This window comes from Oncorhynchus mykiss, chromosome 2 (genome assembly GCF_057628025.1).
Source record: "Oncorhynchus mykiss isolate SJ-2025 chromosome 2, ASM5762802v1, whole genome shotgun sequence".
Lineage (NCBI taxonomy): Eukaryota > Metazoa > Chordata > Actinopteri > Salmoniformes > Salmonidae > Oncorhynchus > Oncorhynchus mykiss.
In genome coordinates, this window is record NC_143023.1 from 92,418,457 (window position 1) to 92,440,303 (window position 21,847).

Sequence of the window (21,847 nt, forward strand, 5' to 3'; positions counted from 1 at the left end):
TGAATGACCTTCCCATCAGCTGGATACATAACTTCCTCTGAGGGTGAGGGTAGAGAGAGAGAGCAGAGGGGTCTCGTGTGGCTCAGTTGGCAGAGCATGGCACTTGCAACGCCAGGGTTGTGGGTTAGATTCCCACGAGGGACCAGTATGGAGATAAAGTACAGAAATGTAACCACTCTGGATAAGAGCATCTGCTAAATGACTGAAACATAAAGCAGTATTCACTTTTTGAGCGACCAAATAAAATGCAACAAATTGCAATTAAAATACAGAGTAGCTTTATTTATAGAATACAGCATCAGTTTTTGCAAAAATAGTTCTATCATAGACAAAAACACTGCGACCCCAATGACACACTATTCAATATACACCGAGTGGACAAAGCATTAGGAACACCAGCTCTTTCCATGACACAGACTGACCAGGTCAATCCAGGTGAAAGCTATGATCCCTTATTGATGTCACCTGTTAAATCAACTTCAATCAGTGTAGATGAAGAGGAGGAGACAGATTAAAGAAGGAGTTTTAAGCCTTGAGACAACTGAGACATGGATTGTTTATCTGTGCCATTCAGAGGGTGACAAAAGATTCAAGTGCGGTATGGGTGTAGGTGCCAGTCACACCGGTTTGAGAGGATTACAAACTGTGGGAAGAATTGGAGTCAACATGGGCCAGCATCCCTGTGGAACGCTTTTGATACCTTGGAGTGTCCATGCCCCGACGAATTGAGGCTGTTCTGAGGGCTAAAGGGGGCGCAACTCAAAATTAGGCAGGTGTTCTTAATGTTTTGTACACTTGGTGTATAGTGCACTATATTTGACCAGGGCCCCATCCCAGTTTATAGTAACAGAGTCTCCAAGACATATATTAACTAGCAGAAGTGTCCCGATGAAAACAGTAAAGACAGGACAAGATGAAACAGCATTAAAATAAAATAGGTGAGACTTGTCATAATAATAAACAGCATATTGTGTTCAGGAAGAAGGAAAAACGACCTCTTGAAACATGCGATGCATAATGTGAGGGTGTGGAAATACCATGCCAAGTTGTTTTCTCTTTATTTATTTTCAAATAAAAATGTCCTCACAGTGACTGTTCAAATAGAAACGTAAGAAACCAAACCCGAAAAGGAGAACAAACAGCACACTGGGAACAGACGTCTAGTTTCGATTTACATGTGGTCAAGTTGTCAAATAATGTGAATTCAACGTGAAATGAACAAAACATTTCACGATGTCATTTGATTTAGGTTAAAAGTCGTGTGGGGAAAAAAAAATACGAAATGACCTTACGCTGATGACTATTTTCAAATCCAATCAGTTTTCTGTGTTGATGACGTCATCACATTGAGTTATTTGGTTGAAATGTGGAAACAACGTTGATTCAACCAGTATTTGTCCAGTGGGAAGAAATTGGCCATCTACTTTTATTCTCTGATCAGAATGGACAGTAATTCAGGATTACACGTAACAATGTGGAAGTGAATTAGCTAGTCCCAGATCCGTTTATATCATCTTGTGAACTCAAACAGACTGGGACCAAGGCTAGACGTGATTGGAAAGCATAGAAAGAAAAGGCATGTGTGTTTTCAACTGTCCCTCCTACTCTGGGAATGTCAGTGTCAACTATCTATCAGTATTTATAAATGCAATGCAGGGATGGGCACCTTTGATGGGGGTGGGGGCCACAACAAATCTGAAAGCTGCAGTGGCTAGCGGGTCTGCGTACCCACACATGTAGTCAGAGCTACATTTTGTTGTTAGTGGCCCCCCTCTTGACAGTGGAGATAATCTATATAGATATTTTTTATTGTTAATTTCCTGCAATTAGACAATACAATATATAGAGAAAATGTTGTACTTTTAAAATAAGTTTGATGCAATTCTACTTCTCGCCATGTGGAGTAGAGAACATTTTGCAATTTTATAACTAATTCCATGCAATTCTACTCATTTTGCTGTGGGGCGGAGAGAAAGATTTGCAGTTTTTAAGCTAATTTCCTGCAATTCTAAACATTTGGTTAATATCCATGGGCACCCTCAGTCTGTAATTTGACCATGATTACTACAGGTTTAGATAGCTGGGATAGACTAATTTACAAATCGAAAACATTTAAATTGACACGGGCTAATTCAGTGACTGTCAGTGACTGTCAGTGACAAAAACTGCTGATGCACAACCACATGTAAAAAATGCACCATGTGTATTCTACTATTCTTACTCTCAACAGTCAGTTGAGACCCCAACTGAGTTCACATTTTTTAAATGTGTTGTTATTTATTCATTTTTCCGTTTTTGGGCCGCGGTACCTGATCTAATGCAAATGAAGGAACATAAACATACACTTGAGTAAAGTACATATAAGTGAATGAAATGGGTTATGTCCCAAATAGCACATTACTCCCTTTACTGTACAGTGCACTACTTTGGATTACAGCCTTATGGGTGCTGGTCAAAAGTAGTGCACTATAAAGGGAATAGGGTGCCATTTGTGACGTACGCATGAACTATGATGCTTGAAACTTAACGAGGTTCATCATGGTCATGTCTTTGATAGGCCATTGTGGAGTGGATTCACAAAATATTTAAATGGACATGGATTTCCTGTTTTATCAATAACTCAGCCATCTCTTAACTTTAAGGCCTCCCGAGTGGCTCAGCGGTTTAAGGCACTGCATGGCAGTGCTAGAGCAGTCACTACAGACCCTGGTTCGATTCCAGGCAGTATCACAACCGGCCGTGATTGGGAGTCCCATAGGGCGGCGCACAATTGGCCCAGCGTCGTCCGGGTTTGGCTGGGGTAGGCTGTCATTGTAAATGAGAATTTGTTCTTAACTGAATTGCCAGGTTAAATATATATATTTTTAAATGTGCGTGTTTCTTTGTTGGTGAAATGGTGCTTTATTTATTTAAACAGCTCAGGACATCTGCTGGTATATGTATCATGTACGTAAAAATGTCATTTCCATGACTTCTTCTGTCCGTTTCTATGCAATAATTGACCACATCTCCAACTCATCAAGCATTAATCTAAAAACACCTGCATTACAATGAAAATATTTACTGCAAGGTTCCTCTAACCTTCTTTGTCTGCATCGATAGGAATCATATGCCTATTTTTCACATATATATTTTATAACATATACACTACCGTTCAAAAGTTTGGGGTCACTTAGAAACGTCCTTGTTTTTGAAAGAAAAGCACATTTTTTGTCCATTAAAATAACATCAAATTGATCAGAAACACAGTGTAGACATGGTTAATGCTGTAGCATATTCACATACACACATTGTTTGGTGTGTATTCCCCAATCACTGATGTCAAACTGATTAAATTAAGTTGTGTGAAGTACCTTTCACTTTGTTTTAATACTTGTCAATGTAAAGATACCTTTTCATAGTAAAACTGGAAGAATTTAAATAACCTCAAGCTTTTGAGAAATGAGTAGATGTGTCCTTGCTGAATTGCTACCAAATTTTTGTGGATTGTGGATTGTCTTCATATTATCATGACCTTCCCCACCCAGACCATGATTAACCAAAAAGACATGAGATCCCTCTCAAGAGTACCTCGGCAGTAAGTTCAACATTCTGGTCAATTCCTATATCCTAACAAATGAACATTCCCATAATCCCCCTCTGTAATGCTTCCTTAGGGCAGTATTCTGACTTGAGATCCGCAACCTTAACTCAGATTTCAGTGCAAATCGCCCATTGACGTCAACAAATGATTTACACGGAAATCTGAGTTACTTGTGCCTTTTTCAACTCTGAATGGTTCCCCATAGTAACCAGATGGAACCTAAACACAGCAGAGAGACAGGGAGACATTTATAAACTATACTGTAGCAATGGGGTGGTAGTTGGGTCTAGGTCTAATCAGACTTGTCCTTTTTCTTTGGTGTAACTTTACTGGCTACAGCAGACCCTACCGCCCCCACTCCCCCCGTCACCATGGAAACGCTGCCCTTGACCAATCCCACGCCGGCGGCCGGCACGCTGGTCACCACCGTCTTGGTGATGTCATAGCTCTTACAGCCCACCCAGGCCACGCCTCCCCATGTCGCTCCGACCGCCCCTTTGGTCATGTTGAAGAGACCGCCGGTCACCCTCCAGATGACCCCCGCCTCGGTCTTAGGGTGGTCCTTCTCTCCGTCTGCAGGGGGGAATGGTGGCAGAGAGAAAGAGAGAGGCAGGGAAAGGGAGAGGGAGGGAGGGAGAAAGAGAGATAGATAGATATATAGATAGAGAGAGAAAGAGAAAGAGAGAGGCAGGGAAAGGGAGAGGGAGAGAAAAGAGAGATAGATAGATATATAGATAGAGAGAGAAAGAGAAAGAGAAAGAGAGAGGCAGGGAAAGGGAGAAAGAGAGATATATAGATAGAGAGAGAAAGAGAAAGAGAGGCAGGGAAAGGGAGAGGGAGGGAGGGAGGATATATAGATAGAGAGAGAAAGAGAGAGGCAGGGAAGGGAGAGGGAGGGAGAGAGAAAGAGAGATAGATAGATATATAGATAGAGAGAGAAAGAGAGAGGCAGGGAAAGGGAGAGGGAGGGAGGGAGGATATATAGATAGAGAGAGAAAGAGAGAGGCAGGGAAAGGGAGAGGGAGGGAGAGAGAAAGAGAGATAGATAGATATATAGATAGAGAGAGAAAGAGAGAGGCAGGGAAAGGGAGAGGGAGAGAGAGAGAAAGAGAGATAGATAGATATATAGATAGAGAGAGAAAGAGAGAGGCAGGGAAAGGGCGAGAGAGAGAGAAAGAGATCAAGAGAAAGACAAAGAGAGCGTAAAAAAAACAATTTATAGATTCATCATTTGTGTCTAGGTGCCTGAAAGAAAGTTCCAGATGAAAGCTTTCCATGCGTTTTCTCAATGGTGTTTATAGAGGTAGATTAACATTCCAGTCCCTCAGAGGAACAAACAGGACCACTGACTACAATAACGCCAATCCATCAATCCCATCAATGCCAAATGGCCTAATTAGGCTCTGGTCAAAAGTAGTGCACTATGTAGGGAATAGGGTGCCATTTGGGATGCAAAGGGACGCTGGGAAATGTAAGATTGATGTATTGGAGTTATTGTAGTCAGTGGTCCTCCCTAAAGTACAACATCTCAATATGAAGACACATATATCACATATCTGATATTTATATCTGCATGTAGCTCAGCGGTTAGAGAATTGGGCCAGTAACCCGAAAGGTTGCTGTTTCAAATCCCTGAGCCGGCTAAGTGAAAAATCTGTCGATGTGCCCTTGAGCAAGGCACGCAACCCTAATTGCTCCTGTAAGTCGCTCTGCATAAGAGCTTCAGCTAAATGACTCAAATGTTAAATGTACCTAGGGATGGAGGAGAACGTTCTTGTCTGCTCTAAAGCCTCAGGTCTACATGACCTGGCTGATGACTCAAGAGTTCACATTATTATCTCTCATTCTGTTAGCATCTTCTATTTAAGTCACAATATAATTGCTAGGGTTTACCACCTGGTCACTAATAATAGGGACAGTTTTCCTTCACAGTGGAATACAAGCCTGTTTAAAATAAAAAGCTTATTAGTGGAAACTTCGCTCTACAGCTTGGGGAAAATAAAGGCACCTATAAAATGGGTTATGGTGTTTATGGTCTATGTATGGCGTGTGGCTGTACTGAACCACAATGCATGTCCATGGTTGTTTTCACTGCTTACAGCTGACAGACTTTCAAAGTGAAGGGCACTAAAGTGGTTGTCTGAGTCATAGGCCAAGGCTTTAAAATGTGTCATAAAATATGGACAGAAAGAGCTTTTAAAATAAACTAAACAGAGAGCGAGAGAGAGAGATCGAGAGAGAGAGAGCGAGAGAGAGAGAGGTCCTTGAACTTGTAATGGTACTCTCCAAAGTGTACCACACTAATAAATGTCTAGTGAAGTCATTATCATTCCCTGATTAATGCATTGTCATTTTTGGGTGAATCTAGTCCACTGACTGCACTGTGCAGTAAAAAGGCCTTTACGGCCACATTACCCAATCTCCCCATAGCCCAAAAATCATATACCACTCCATCCTAGCAGATAAAGTAGTCCCTGTCACATCTTTGCATGATTTGAGACAGTTCTGTTTATTTCCCCCTCTCAATCCAAGCAGAACATTGAGGTGACAGTTTTGCATGTCTTCCAGCTCCATTTCCCCTCCCACCCCCTTTTGGCTTGACAAAACATGCATTAACTAATGTACTGTGGTAACTAGCGAGGGGTGAGTTGGAGAGAGACACTCAACCCAGAGTGAGCTGTTCATGTCATCCCTTTTTACACTGACAATGTCTTTATAAAAAAAACTTAAGATCCTGCTCCTCCTCCCACCTGCTCCTCCTCCTCCTCCCTCCTTATCCTCCTCCTCCCTCCTGCTCCTCCTCCTCCCCACCTTAACAAATAATATTCAGTAGGCCTCCTATTCAATAGAAACCTGGAATAAGCCTACTACAATAGAATATAGGCCAAATGTTCAATAGCTTCCTATCCACATGAAGTACAGATATAATGGGCTCCTGTAAGGGAGTGCGTAACTGGCGGCAGGGAAGTCAGGTGCAGGAGAGCAAAACTGGGTGACGCCGAGCGCCGCCCGAACAAGGGGAGGAACCGACTTTGGCAGAAGTCGTGACAGCTCCTGAGTGGAGCAGCGGTCTAAGGCACTACATCTCAGAGCTAGAGGCGCCACTAGAGACCCTGGTTCGATTCCAGGTTGTATCACAACCGGCCGGGATTGGGAGTCCCATAGTGCGGCGCACAATTGGCCCAGCGTCGTCCAGGTCAAGGTTTGGCCGGGGTAGGCCAAGAATTTGTTCTTATCTGACTTGCCCATTTAAATAAAGGTTACATTTAAAATATATATATATATATATATAAAAACCAGCTTGCGTATTAATTTGTAGGCACGACAACAAATTCTGTCTCTTTAAATATATGGGTGTCTGGATTGAAGATAAGCTATCTTTCAGAAAACATATTGATGAGTTAGTTTAGAATGAAATGGGCTTCCTTTATAGGAATAGGGCCTATTGTGAAACAGCAGAAAACAAATCCTTCAGTAAACGTTCATTACGGTTATTGACTATGGTGATATTATTTATATGAATACAGGTGCCACTGTATTGAAGGCACTGGATGCAGTTTATCATAGCACACAACGTTTTATTACGGGTGATAACGGGTGATAGGGTCCTTTACGGATGATAGGGTCCTTTACGGATGATAGGGTCCTTTACGGATGATAGGGTCCTTTACGGGTGATAGGGTCCTTTACGGGTGATAGGGTCCTTTACGGGTGATAGGGTCCTTTACGGGTGATAGGGTCCTTTACGGGTGATAGGGTCCTTTACGGGTGATAGGGTCCTTTACAGGTGATAGGGTCCTTTACGGGTGATAGGGTCCTTTACGGGTGATAGGGTCCTTTACGGGTGATAGGGTCCTTTACGGGTGATAGGGTCCTTTACGGGTGATAGGTGTCGTGGAAGATTCAGAATTTGTTGGTAACATATGTAAGATGTTTTATATTCATCAAATGGGTGTAAGTTACTTCTCATCAGAATGGTATTTTTGTATAATGCTGTGGCGAGGTTGCACTTCCCTGTTCTATGTCAAAACTAAGTTGCATGGGCCACAGAGAGGGGAGAGGTCAAAGTGTCATCATGTGTGGCAGTGTCTGGAATCATTCTCATGCTCCCTTTTATCTTAACCTATAGCCTCACTCTCCTCTCCGTGAGTTTGTATTTAGAGTGGGTTGTATCTAAATGACAATTTGATATATGCCTGTTGATATGGAGGATTGGTTTATGGTTCTGGGGTTTGGGAAAGGAGACAAAGCTGAACGATGAATTATGTCTATGCTGTCTGACTATGTGTGATCTTTGCTATAAAGGATCCCATTTTGCCATTGTGTGGGGACTCTCAACTTTTCATTAGAGATACTGAACTGTTGAAAGTCAAAATGCTATAGAGCTTATATAATTAAAGATGGACTTTTATAACTAACTCTGACTTGTGTGTGTGGTTTGCTCCCATGATTTGGTAAATATAGGAAATTTCCACGACATAGGGTCCTTTACGGGTGATAGGCCCTTTACGGGTGATAGGCCAGTAACCGAAAGCTCACTGGTTCGAATCCCAGAGCCGGCAAGTTGGAACAATCTGCCATCCTGCCCTTAAGCAAGGCAGTTAACCCCAGAAAAACAACTGCTCCCCGGGCGCCGATACTGTGGACGCGGATTAAGGCAGCCCCCTGCACCTCTCTGATAAAGAGGTTCATTGCGAAGATGAATGTCAGTTGAATGTGTTCAGTTGTGCAACGGATGAAGTATCTCCCTTCCCTACACACATCAATTTACAATAACCTCTTAATCACTAGGCCACATGCCACCCATTAAGTGTATATTGATGTGTATGTTTGATACAGGGCTCATCTATAAAAGAGACCTTGGTCTCAGTATGACTCCCTGTCAAGGTACAAATAATAATACAAATAAACAAATACAAGTGTGTTGGCAGGGCTGTTACCATTATGCTATTTTAGACATCTTTATCTGTGGCTGAAAGAAGCACATCCATACAGCACCTCCTACACACTGTCACCATCTTTACCACGTCAACCTGCGGCTCTGAATGGTGGTAGATCTGTAGTAGACCTGTATTCATAGCCACAGCAGAGGGTAGGTCTGCACCGCAAAGGGCCCTGGTTAAAAGTAGCACACTATATAGGAAATAGGGTGCCATTTGGGAAAAGTGCCCTAGGTCTCTTTTTTGCTGTCAACCCTCAAACAGAGGCTTCTCATGAACAATGCTGGAGGACAAGACACCAACACCAACTGTCACTAACACTCAGTACCATCTCATCCCTGGGCGGTGAGCTATAGTGTATATAGGACGAACTGATCAAAATACACCTTATGGAACAGCGGGGACCGTGAAGAGACACACACTCAGGCACAGACACACACAGACACACGCATACACATGATAACACACACACACACACACACACACACACACACACACACACACACACACGTACACATGGATTTTGCATTGCAGATACGTGGTAGTAGAGTAGTGGCCTGAGGGAAAACAAAGTGTTGTGAAAAATGTTATGAAATGTAATAAGTTATATTGTATATAACTGCCTTAATGTTGCTGGACCCCGGGAAGTGTAACTGCTGCCTTGGCAGGAACTAATGGGGATCCATAATAAACCCCAAGAAGAGTTGCTGCTGCCTTGGCAGGAACTAATGGGGATCCATAATAAACCCCAAGAAGAGTTGCTGCTGCCTTGGCAGGAACTAATGGGGATCCATAATAAACCCCAGGAAGAGTTGCTGCTGCCTTGGCAGGAACTAATGGGGATCTATAATAAACCCCAGGAAGAGTTGCTGCTGCCTTGGCAGGAACTAATGGGGATCCATAATAAACCCCAAGAAGAGTTGCTGCTGCCTTGGCAGGAACTAATGGGGATCCATAATAAACCCCAGGAAGAGTTGCTGCTGCCTTGGCAGGAACTAATGGGGATCCATAATAAACCCCAGGAAGAGTAGCTGCTGCCTTGGCAGGAACTAATGGGGATCTATAATAAACCCCAGGAAGAGTAGCTGCTGCCTTGGCAGGAACTAATGGGGATCTATAATAAACCCCAGGAAGAGTTGCTGCTGCCTTGGCAGGAACTAATGGGGATCCATAATAAACCCCAAGAAGAGTTGCTGCTGCCTTGGCAGGAACTAATGGGGATCCATAATAAACCCCAGGAAGAGTTGCTGCTGCCTTGGCAGGAACTAATGGGGATCCATAATAAACCCCAAGAAGAGTTGCTGCTGTCTTGGCAGGAACTAATGGGGATCCATAATAAACCCCAGGAAGAGTTGCTGCTGCCTTGACAGGAACTAATGGGGATCCATAATAAACCCCAGGAAGAGTAGCTGCTGTCTTGGCAGGAACTAATGGGGATCCATAATAAACCCCAGGAAGAGTAGCTGCTGCCTTGGCAGGAACTAATGGGGATCTATAATAAACCCCAGGAAGAGTAGCTGCTGCCTTGGCAGGAACTAATGGGGATCCATAATAAACCCCAAGAAGAGTTGCTGCTGTCTTGGCAGGAACTAATGGGGATCCATAATAAACCCCAGGAAGAGTAGCTGCTGCCTTGGCAGGAACTAATGGGGATCTATAATAAACCCCAGGAAGAGTAGCTGCTGCCTTGGCAGGAACTAATGGGGATCCATAATAAACCCCAAGAAGAGTTGCTGCTGTCTTGGCAGGAACTAATGGGGATCCATAATAAACCCCAGGAAGAGTTGCTGCTGTCTTGGCAGGAACTAATGGGGATCCATAATAAACCCCAGGAAGAGTTGCTGCTGCCTTGGCAGGAACTAATGGGGATCCATAATAAACCCCAGGAAGAGTTGCTGCTGCCTTGACAGGAACTAATGGGGATATATAATAAATACAAATACAAATAGTAGAATGTCACAACCGCACCTCCTAAGCAACACCATAACGTGCTACATCTACAGAGTACAAGGAATTCTGTATGAATCCTCTGGAGACGTACATCATGTTGCCATCAAACACAAAACATTAACACACTGCTGTTGTCATGTCTATTAATATCTAATATGACTATGGCTCTAAACAGGGCTTCAGACAACACAAATGATACATTCTGGAACGTCTTCGTTTGTACGACAACCTCCCAAAACATCGTTGGGAACAAACTCCCAAACCATTGTTGGGAACAAACTTCCCAAAACATTGTTGGGAACAAACTCCCAAAACATTGTTGGGAACAAACTCCCAAAACATTGTTGGGAACAAACTCCCAAAACATTAGCCTGATTTTGGTCTGTAGGAAGTAGGAACAAACTCCCAAAACATTAGCCTGATGTTGGTCTGTAGGAACACGCATCAGTGGTTTGGGACCTAAAGGTTTTAAGAAGGCAGTATTCAGATACCTTGACTTTTTCCATATTTTGTTACGTTACAGCCTTATTCTAAAATGGATTTAAAAAATGAAAAAATCCTCAGCCATCTACACATAATGCCCAATAATGACAATGCGAAAACAGGTTTTTTGAATTTTTTGGAAATGTATAAAAAAAAAAAACGGAAATACCTTATCTACATAAGTATTCAGACCCTTTGCTATGAGACTCGAAGTTGAGCTCAGGTGAATCCTGTTTCCATTGATCATCCTTGAGATGTTTCTGCAACTTGATTGGAGTTCACCTGTGGTAAATTTAATTGATTGGACAAGATTTGAAAAAGGCACACACCTGTCTATATAAGGTCCCACAGTTGACAGTGCATGTCAGAGCAAAAACAAAGCCACAAGGTCGAAGGAATTGTCCGTAGAGCTCAGAGACAGGATTGTGTCGAGGCACAGATCTGGAGAAGGGTACCAACAAATGACTGCAGCATTGAAGGTCCCCAAGAACACAGTGGCCTCCATCATTCTTAAATGGAAGAAGTTTGGCACCACCAAGACTCTTCCTAGAGCTGGCCCGCCGGCTAAACTGAGCAATCGGGGGAGAAGGGCCTTGGTCAGGGAGGTGACCAAGAACCCGACGGTCACTCTGACAGAGCTCTAGAGTTCCTCTGTGGAGATGGAGAACCTTCGAGAAGGAAAACCATCTCTGCAGCACTCCACTATTCAGGCCTTTACGGTCACAGCAAATTAACATTCTTATTTCATCAACACTGTCAAGTACAAGTCTATTAAGGCTATAATAATGTAGAAAACAATCGAATGATTAATGATATGTAAATGTATAAATTACATAGGGTAAAGAAATCTACCTTTTGACATTCATTTAGTCTCTAAACAGCAGCCTTTCTTTGCATCCTCTGCAGTGAGCATGTGAAACACCATATACACCATGTTCATTGCTTCTGATTGGTCCATACAAACTAATGTCACGGGCCGATAATAAACCCAGATTCTGATGGAGCCAAATAGTCCCTCACCGTCTGTGTTCTGGAACAACCTTTAAAACCATCCTTGTCTGCGTCTCAAAATATTCTCTATTCCCTATTTAATGTACTACTTTTGTCTAAGGTAGTGCACTACATAGGGAATAAGGTGCCATTTGGGATGAAACCCTTGTTTCTTCTTAGTGAGGAATCTCTATCAGGAGGCCAGTAAATTGCAGAGGTAAGGTATGCCTGCCGTAATGCTTGCCATAAATAATAATCCCATAAAACAAAGATAATGCCTGTGTCCAAAATCACACCTTATTCCCTATGTAGTGCACTGCTTTTGACCAGTGCTCTACTCAAAAGTAGCGCACTACATAGGGAATTTCCAGATATTAGGGACTAGCCAATCAACCTGTTGAGGGTATCATACCTGTATGGTAGGCTAGTTCAATTCTACCAGGGGAGGAAGCTTTAGCAGCCTGCAGGCTAATTCAGCCTCTGCTGAGTCTGAGGGGATGAGGTTACGTCCCAAATGAAACCCTATTCCCTTTACAGTGTACTAAAATTGACCATAGTCCTCATAGGCTCTGCTCAAAAGTAGTCCACTATATAGAAAATAGGGTACCATTTGGGATGCCACCCAAGAAGGAAGAGAATCCAGATACTGCAGTGTGGCGACTCACTGAGTCCAGACGGTCTATTAGAGACTGACACGCACACGCACACGCACACTAGACAATTAGAGACTAGATTTAATGTGAACTGCAGCTGGGAGCTGCTGCTTCTGCTGCCATGGCATCATCTCTCTCCTCTACTCTGTGTGTGTCTGCATGCATCTGTGTGTTTTACAGTGGACCCTGGTGAATCAGAAACCCAGGATACCTCTCCTGTACAATATACAGATTCTCACTCAGACCATTCCTTCTCCTCCTGCATAGTAACTACCTCATAACATCTTCATGGGAATACTGATTACACAACCAAGAGCTCCACGCTGCTATAACAGACAAGATCTACCTACTGTAACATTTCTCTAGCAGATCTTTAGTGTCGTCTTGCCAATCCTACAATGTGATTTTCTGGATTTTTTATTCTCATTTTGTCTGTCATAGTTGAAGTGTACCTATGATGAAAATTACAGGCCTCTCTCATCTTTTTAAGTGGGAGAACTTGCACAATTGGTGGCTGACTAAATACTTTTTTGTCCCACTGTATATACCCATTGATTGTTGATGAATATAACTTATACAGTGCCTTGCGAAAGTATTCGGCCCCCTTGAACTTTGCGACCTTTTGCCACATTTCAGGCTTCAAACATAAATATATAAAACTGTATTTTTTTGTGAAGAATCAATAACAAGTGGGACACAATCATGAAGTGGAACGACATTTATTGAATATTTCAAACTTTTTTAACAAATCAAAAACTGAAAAATTGGGCGTGCAAAATTATTCAGCCCCTTTACTTTCAGTGCAGAAAACTCTCTCCAGAAGTTCAGTGAGGATCTCTGAATGATCCAATGTTGACCTAAATGACTATTGATGATAAATACAATCCACCTGTGTGTAATCAAGTCTCCGTATAAATGCACCTGCACTGTGATAGTCTCAGATGTCCGTTAAAAGCGCAGAGAGCATCATGAAGAACAAGGAACACACCAAGCAGGTCCGAGATACTGTTGTGAAGAAGTTTAAAGCCGGATTTGGATACAAAAAGATTTCCCAAGCTTTAAACATCCCAAGGAACACTGTGCAAGCGATAATATTGAAATGGAAGGAGTATCAGACCACTGCAAATCTACCAAGACCTGGCCGTCCCTCTAAACTTTCAGCTCATACAAGGAGAAGACTGATCAGAGATGCAGCCAAGAGGCCCATGATCACTCTGGATGAACTGCAGAGATCTACAGCTGAGGTGGGAGACTCTGTCCATAGGACAACAATCAGTCGTATATTGCACAAATCTGGCCTTTATGGAAGAGTGGCAAGAAGAAAGCCATTTCTTAAAGATATCCATAAAAAGTGTTGTTTAAAGTTTGCCACAAGCCACCTGGGAGACACACCAAACATGTGGAAGAAGGTGCTCTGGTCAGATGAAACCAAAATTGAACTTTTTGGCAACAATGCAAAACGTTATGTTTGGCGTAAAAGCAACACAGCTGAACACACCATCCCCACTGTCCAACATGGTGGTGGCAGCATCATGGTTTGGGCCTGCTTTTCTTCAGCAGGGACAGGGAAGATGGTTAAAATTGATGGAAAGATGGATGGAGCCAAATACAGGACCATTCTGGAAGAAAACCTGATGGAGTCTGCAAAAGACCTGAGACTGGGACGGAGATTTGTCTTCCAACAAGACAATGATCCAAAACATAAAGCAAAATCTACAATGGAATGGTTCAAAAATAAACATATCCAGGTGTTAGAATGGCCAAGTCAAAGTCCAGACCTGAATCCAATCGAGAATCTGTGGAAAGAACTGAAAACTGCTGTTCACAAATGCTCTCCATCCAACCTCACTGAGCTCGAGCTGTTTTGCAAGGAGGAATGGGAAAACATTTCAGTCTCTCGATGTGCAAAACTGATAGAGACATACCCCCAAGCGACTTACAGCTGTAATCGCAGCAAAAGGTGGCGCTACAAAGTATTAACTTAAGGGGGCTGAATAATTTTGCACGCCCAATTTTTCAGTTTTTGATTTGTTAAAAAAGTTTGAAATATCCAATAAATGTCGTTCCACTTCATGATTGTGTCCCACTTGTTGTTGATTCTTCACAAAAAAATACAGTTTTATATCTTTATGTTTGAAGCCTGAAATGTGGCAAAAGGTCGCAAAGTTCAAGGGGGCCGAATACTTTCGCAGGGCACTGTAAATGCCTCATGAGCTTAGTTCAACAGAACCCCAAATATAAGAATATTTTACTTGTTTGTAATGAATGTCAATATAAACAATCACGGTATAGCCTCAAAACATGATTACGACTATAATTTGGATATCGTGGAAGGTCAGTCGTCGCATCCATAGTTCATGAATTTGAAAGTGGTTGAACATCCCTCAGCTTTTTACCTAAACAGGGGCGGGGTGTCCTCTTTGTTATTGTTTCAACTAAGGATTCTAAATTTAACCAGGACTTTTCTGTGTTTATTTATTTGAGAGCTTTGTGTGAAATACGGCTAGCCTCTCTAAACCTTTAATATCCTTGTGTTTAGGAAAGTGTGACTTCACACTTGACTGGTCCATAATAAAATCATCAGATCAGCCAGAGTCCTCCACGCACGCACGCACACACATGAACGCACGCACGCACACACACACGCACACACACACGCACGCACGCATGCACACACACACATGAACGCACGCACGCACACACACACACACACACGCACGCATACACACACACACACGAACGCACGCACGCATGCACACACACACACACATGAACGCATGCACGCACACACACAAACACACACGCACGCACACACGCACGCATGCACACACGCACACACACACACACACGCACACACACACGCGCACGCACGCACACACGCATGCACGCACGCGCACACACACACACAATAAAGTATTTTGGTAGATTAGATTTTTCCTATTTCTTTAACACAGTTTAGTGATCAAACTATTCTGCATTACACACAGGTTGGGAACTAGAGAATGATATCAATACCATACTGTTCTCTCAATCGATACCTCAGAGTATTTGGGACAAGGTGCAAAGAGGGGAATAAGAGTTGAACCTCTCCCTTAGATTGAATGGAGACAGGCAGGAAGGTCTCAGGGTAAAGACAAACCACAGGTTTAAACAAGGAGAGCAGTGGAGACTACCACCACGACCTCAGTGTCTTAGTGGAGGGAGAAGACAGGAAACAAAGAATAACAACATGCCATCTGATATAGCGTAGCCTGAAAATATTTTTGGTATTTGTTCTGGCAATTCTCACATAGAAAGCTAATTGAGATGAAAGACATTTGATATGCTCTTTACATTTGTATCACAAACAATTTTCATGAAGGTGGCCATTTTAGGCCATTTTTAGACCTATACATGCCTCCTGTAAGACCCCTGACCCGATTCAGGAAGCTAGGCATTTGTCACAAGTCACGACATCACAGGAGAGCAGTTTGAACGTAAAGAACATGTGAACTTGCATGTGCCTTAATAACAAATTTGTATACCATCTATAAATATGAATAAAATGATTAAATTGCTAGCCTTGTTCGTTAAGCCACATGAAAAGACAGCAACCTTCCCACTAGCCATGATTGGCTGAGATGAGTGGGCTGGGCATGCCGAGAGATGAGTTCGGATTGGTCTGCCATATAAAAGGCTTTTGTCTATTTGAGCTGGTCAGTCCGGTCCGGCTTGACTGGGGTGGCTGTGGTCTTTGACAATTTTTAGGGCGTTCCTCTGACACAGCCTGGTGTAGAGGTCCTGGATGGCAGGCTGCTTAGCCCCAGTGATGTACAGTGAGGCTCTGTAGTGCCTTGCGTCAGAGGCCGAGCAGTTGCCATACCAGGCAGTGATGCAACCCGTCAGGATGCTCTCGATGCTGCAGCTGTAGAACCTTTTGAGGATCTCAGGACCCCATGCCAAGTCTTTATAGTTTGCTGGGGGGGAATTGGCTTTGTCGTGCCCCCTTCACGACAGTCTTGCTGTGTTTGGACCATTCAAGTTTGTTGGTGATATGGACACCAAGGAACTTGAAGCTCTCAACCTGTTCCACTACAGCCCCGTCGATGAGAATGGGGGCGTGCTCATGCTCAGTCCTCCTTTTCCTGTAGTCCACAATCATCTCCTTAGTCTTGGTTACGTTGAGGGATGGGTTGTTATTCTGGCACCACCAGGCCAGGTCTCTGACCTCCTCCCTATAGGCTGTCTTGTTGTTGTCGGTGATCCGGCCTACCACTGTTGCATCGTCTGCAAACTTAATGATGGTGTTTGAGTCGTGCCTGGCCATTCAGGCATGGGTGAACAGGGAGTAAAGGAGAGGAATGAGCACACACCCCTGGGGAGCTCCAGTGTTGAGGATCAGCGTGGCAGATGTGTTGCTATCTTCCATCACCACCTGGGGACGGCCCATCAGGAAGTCCAGGATCCAGTTGCAGAGGGAGATGTTTAGTCCCAGGATTCTTAGCTTAGTGATGAGCTTTGAGGGTACTATGGTGCTGAACGCTGTGCTGTAGTCAATGAATAGCATTCTTACATAGGTCTTCCTTTTGTCCAGGTGAGAAAGGGTAGTGTGGAGTGCAATAGAGATGGCATCATCTGTGGATCTGTTTGGGCGGTATGCAAATTAGAGTGGGTCTAGGGTTTCTGGGATAATGGCGTTGATGTGAGCCATTACCTGCCTTCCAAAGCACTTCATGGCTACGGAGGTAAGTGCTGTGTTCTTGGGCACAGGGACTATGGTGGTCTGCTTGAAACATGTTGGGATTACAGACTCAATCAGGGACATGTTGAAAATGTCAGTGAAGACACCTGCCAGTTGGTGAGCACATGCCCAGAGCACACATCCTGGTAATCCGTCTGGCCCCGCAGCCTTGTGAATGTTGACCTGTTTAAAGGTCTTACTCACGTCGGCTACGGAGAGTGTGATCACACAGTCGTCCGGAACAGCTGATGCTCTCATGCATGCCTCAGTGTTGCTTGCCTTGAAGCGAGCATAGAAGTGATTTAGCTTGTCTGGTAGGCTAGTGTCACTTGGCAGCTCTCGGCTGTGCTTCCCTTTGTAGTCTGTAATAGTTTGCAAGCCCTGCCACATAAGACGAGCGTCGGAGCCGGTGTAGTATGATTCAATCTTGGCCCTGTATTGACGCTTTGCCTGTTTGATGGTTCGTCGCAGGGCATAGCAGGATTTCTTATAAGCTTCAAGGTTAGAGTCCCACACCTTGAAAGTGGCAGCTGTACCCTTTAGCTCAGTGCGAATGTTGCCTGTAATCAATGGCTTCTGGTTGGGGTATGTGCGAACAGTCACTGTGGGGACGACGTCCTCAATGCATTTATTGACAAAGCCAGTGACTGATGTGGTGTACTCCTCAATGCCATCAGAGAATCGCGGAACATGTTCCAGTCTGTGATAGCAAAACAGTCCTGTAGTTTAGCATCTGCTTCATCTGACCACTTTTTTATAGACCGAGTCACTGGTGCTTCCTGCTTTCATTTTTGCTTGTAAGCAGGAATCAGGAGGATAGAGTTGTGGTCGGATTTACCAAATGGAGGGCGAGGGAGAGCTTTGTACGCGTCTGTGTGTGTGGAGTACAGTTGATCTATAATTGTTTTCCCTCTGGTTGCACATTTAACATGTTGATAGAGATTTGGTAGAACTGATTAAAGTTTCCCTGCATTAAAGTATCCGGCCACTAGGAGCACCGCCTCTGGGTGAGCGGTTTCCTGTTTGCTTATTTCCTTATACAGCTGACTGAGTGCGGGCAAGTAGTGTGCCCTGCAATTTATCACAATATACTCTACTTCAGGCGAGCAAAATCTAGAGACATCCTTAGATTTCGTGGACCAGCTTTTGTTTACAAATATGCACAGACCGCCCCCCTCGTCTTACCGGAGTGTGCTGTTCTATCCTGCCGGTGCAGAGTGTATCCCTCTAGCTGAATATCCATGTCGTCATTCAGCCAAGATTCCGAGAAACAGGATATTACAGTTATTTATGTCCCGTTGGTAGGATATTCGTGATCGTACCTCGTCTAATTTATTGTCCAATGATTGCACGTTGGTGAGTAATATTGACGCCTTCTACTGATCCTTCCTCCTCTTGCAAATAACTGGGATGTTAGCCTTGGCGGGTGTTAGGAGAATGTCCTGTGCGACCTGCTTGTTGAAGAAAAAACCTTTGTCTAATCCGAGGTGAGTGATCGCTGTCCTGATATCCAGAAGCTCTTTTTTTTCCGTAAGATATGTTGCAGAAACATTATGTACAAAATAAGTTACAAATAACGAGAAACCCCCCCACATAATAGCAGAATTGGTTGGGCGCCCGTTAAAACTGCTGCCATTTCTTCCGGCGCCATTTTCATTTCATTATTCATTATTATTTGTGGTATGGATCTATGACAGGGAGACGCATCCATCATGCATGATGATGTATAAGGGTAAGATAGTCTAGCGTTAGCTAGCTACATTTTGAGATATTACACGTTTCTAATTCACCCCAGTCAAGTTTCATTTCAAGCTAAAGTGTACTGTTAGCTATCCCTAGCTAACGTCAGGTGGCTGGGGCTAAAGCTTAAGAGGGAGTAAAATGACGCTGAATGGGTGTAGACAAAGAAGAGCTCTCTCACCGAAACACTAAAATGGCATTTTCTCAAAACTGAGTTTACAAGTTGAATTACTTTCCCATTGTCCCTCAAATGCAGTGTATGATGTACCATTTTGTAGCTCTGAGTCTCTACTTTTATCCAATGTAGAAAAACAGAATTGAAATGTTGCTACATAAGACAGAATCCAGGTGTTGAGTCACCTATGATCCTTTAAGGTACATGACACAGACAACATTTTGGTAAAACTGTTCTCTCAAACATGGAGAATGTCTAGATTCTGAAAACAAAAATTACATTCATTTCTTCAACATCAAAATTACTAATATGAACTTTGGATTTTGTTCATTTTTAAACATATTGTTTTAAACAATATACTCTACAAGTAGGCCTACATCACATTTCCAGAGTGGGTGCTCTTCTACTTTTTAAGTTCTGATACATTTTATGAGCACCACCAACAAAGTGAATGGGAAAATGGATTTAAAGGGAACTCCCTCTGTTGGTGATTTGCTGAATGTGGAATCCTAAAGGAGTGATGTCATTAGTTAATGACCTGTAATGTCAATTTCTATGTATAAAATGGGTAATGTCTTCAGAATTAGCAGAAAACCCACTGAATATATTCTTCCAAACAATATATTTTTGGAACATTGAACAGGGTCGTTTTTAGGTATTCATATTAAAAGTGTTAATATTTAATCAATTAATGGACACTCCATATTTTAGAGCACACTATACGGAGTACAATGACACCAAAATGCTGTATGTATCATGTGTTGTTCACAGATCATAGGGTCTTACAAAAGGCATGTAGGTCTAAAAAGGGCCTAAAATGAGCACTTTCATCAAAAAAACATCTGATAAAAATTCAAAAAGCATTGAAGTTTCTATGAGAGAATTGACAGAATAATACCAAAAATATATACCAAAAATATTGTTGGGCCTTGGTGTGGAATCGGCCGTTATTGTTCACAACTTGGAAATAGTTGGTAAGTATACACCAAACACAATCATTTAGATAGTCAACAGGTATCCAGATTGAATGCTTTGTAAGATAACTGTTGTGGAAAAAAGGATTACTTTTAAGGATTACTTTTATTTAACTATTGACCTCATCTAAAGGCAATGGTGGCAAAATGTGACAACAAATAACCCTGTTATTTACATCTCAGACAGAGTTTGATTCACAGGGTCTGGGCATTTTACACCCCCGAATTACACATTTGGTCACACATTGTAGACTGATTTCACACTGTTCCTCAAATACCTGAAAATAAAATGTCTGTTTACCGACTGTTTTTGACACCATGCAGCCTCCTCCACGTCACCCCACATTAGCGTAAGAAAATACTTCACCCTAACAGCCTGTCTCTCACTCAGCCTCAGTCTCAGCTTCTGTCTCAGTGCTTCCTAACTGGTGTTGTCTCCAGGAAGACAAGGCAAGGCGATGCTGAGCTCAGCAGTGCTGTTAACTGAGGTGATGATGACTCAAGTCTCAGTCAACTCAAACCTCTTCCACAGCACAGCACACATACAGCCTTGCGAAAGTATTCGGCCCCCTTGAACTTTGCGACCTTTTGCCACATTTCAGGCTTCAAACATAAAGATATAAAACTGTATTTTTTTGTGAAGAATCAACAACAAGTGGGACACAATCATGAAGTGGAACGACATTTATTGAATATTTCAAACTTTTTTAACAAATCAAAAACTGAAAAATTGGGCGTGCAAAATTATTCAGCCCCCCTTAAGTTAATACTTTGTAGCGCCACCTTTTGCTGCGATTACAGCTGTAAGTCGCTTGGGGTATGTCTCTATCAGTTTTGCACATCGAGAGACTGACATTTTTTCCCATTCCTCCTTGCAAAACAGCTCGAGCTCAGTGAGGTTGGATGGAGAGCATTTGTGAACAGCAGTTTTCAGTTCTTTCCACAAATTCTCGATTGGATTCAGGTCTGGACTTTGACTTGGCCATTCTAACACCTGGATATGTTTATTTTTGAACCATTCCATTGTAGATTTTGCTTTATGTTTTGGATCATTGTCTTGTTGGAAGACAAATCTCCGTCCCAGTCTCAGGTCTTTTGCAGACTCCATCAGGTTTTCTTCCAGAATGGTCCTGTATTTGGCTCCATCCATCTTCCCATCAATTTTAACCATCTTCCCTGTCCCTGCTGAAGAAAAGCACGCCCAAACCATGATGCTGCCACCACCATGTTTGACAGTGGGGATGGTGTGTTCAGCTGTGTTGCTTTTACGCCAAACAACGTTTTGCATTGTTGCCAAAAAGTTCAATTTTGGTTTCATCTGACCAGAGCACCTTCTTCCACATGTTTGGTGTGTCTCCCAGGTGGCTTGTGGCAAACTTTAAACAACACTTTTTATGGATATCTTTAAGAAATGGCTTTCTTCTTGCCACTCTTCCATAAAGGCCAGATTTGTGCAATATACGACTGATTGTTGTCCTATGGACAGAGTCTCCCACCTCAGCTGTAGATCTCTGCAGTTCATCCAGAGTGATCATGGGCCTCTTGGCTGCATCTCTGATCAGTCTTCTCCTTGTATGAGCTGAAAGTTTAGAGGGACGGCCAGGTCTTGGTAGATTTGCAGTGGTCTGATACTCCTTCC

General features: G+C 43.0%; 1 protein-coding gene across 1 annotated transcript in view; it reads right to left on the reverse strand.

The window, feature by feature from the left end:
• Positions 1-261: 261 nt before the first annotated feature.
• Positions 262-21,847, reverse strand: part of LOC110499897 (transmembrane protein 263) — a 42,363-nt gene continuing 20,777 nt past the window's right edge. Inside the window, exon 3 of the mRNA XM_021576959.3 lies at positions 262-4,156. Within this exon, the coding sequence (XP_021432634.1) occupies positions 3,876-4,156 (281 nt within the window). The 3' untranslated portion in view covers positions 262-3,875. The remainder of the gene's footprint in view (positions 4,157-21,847) is intronic.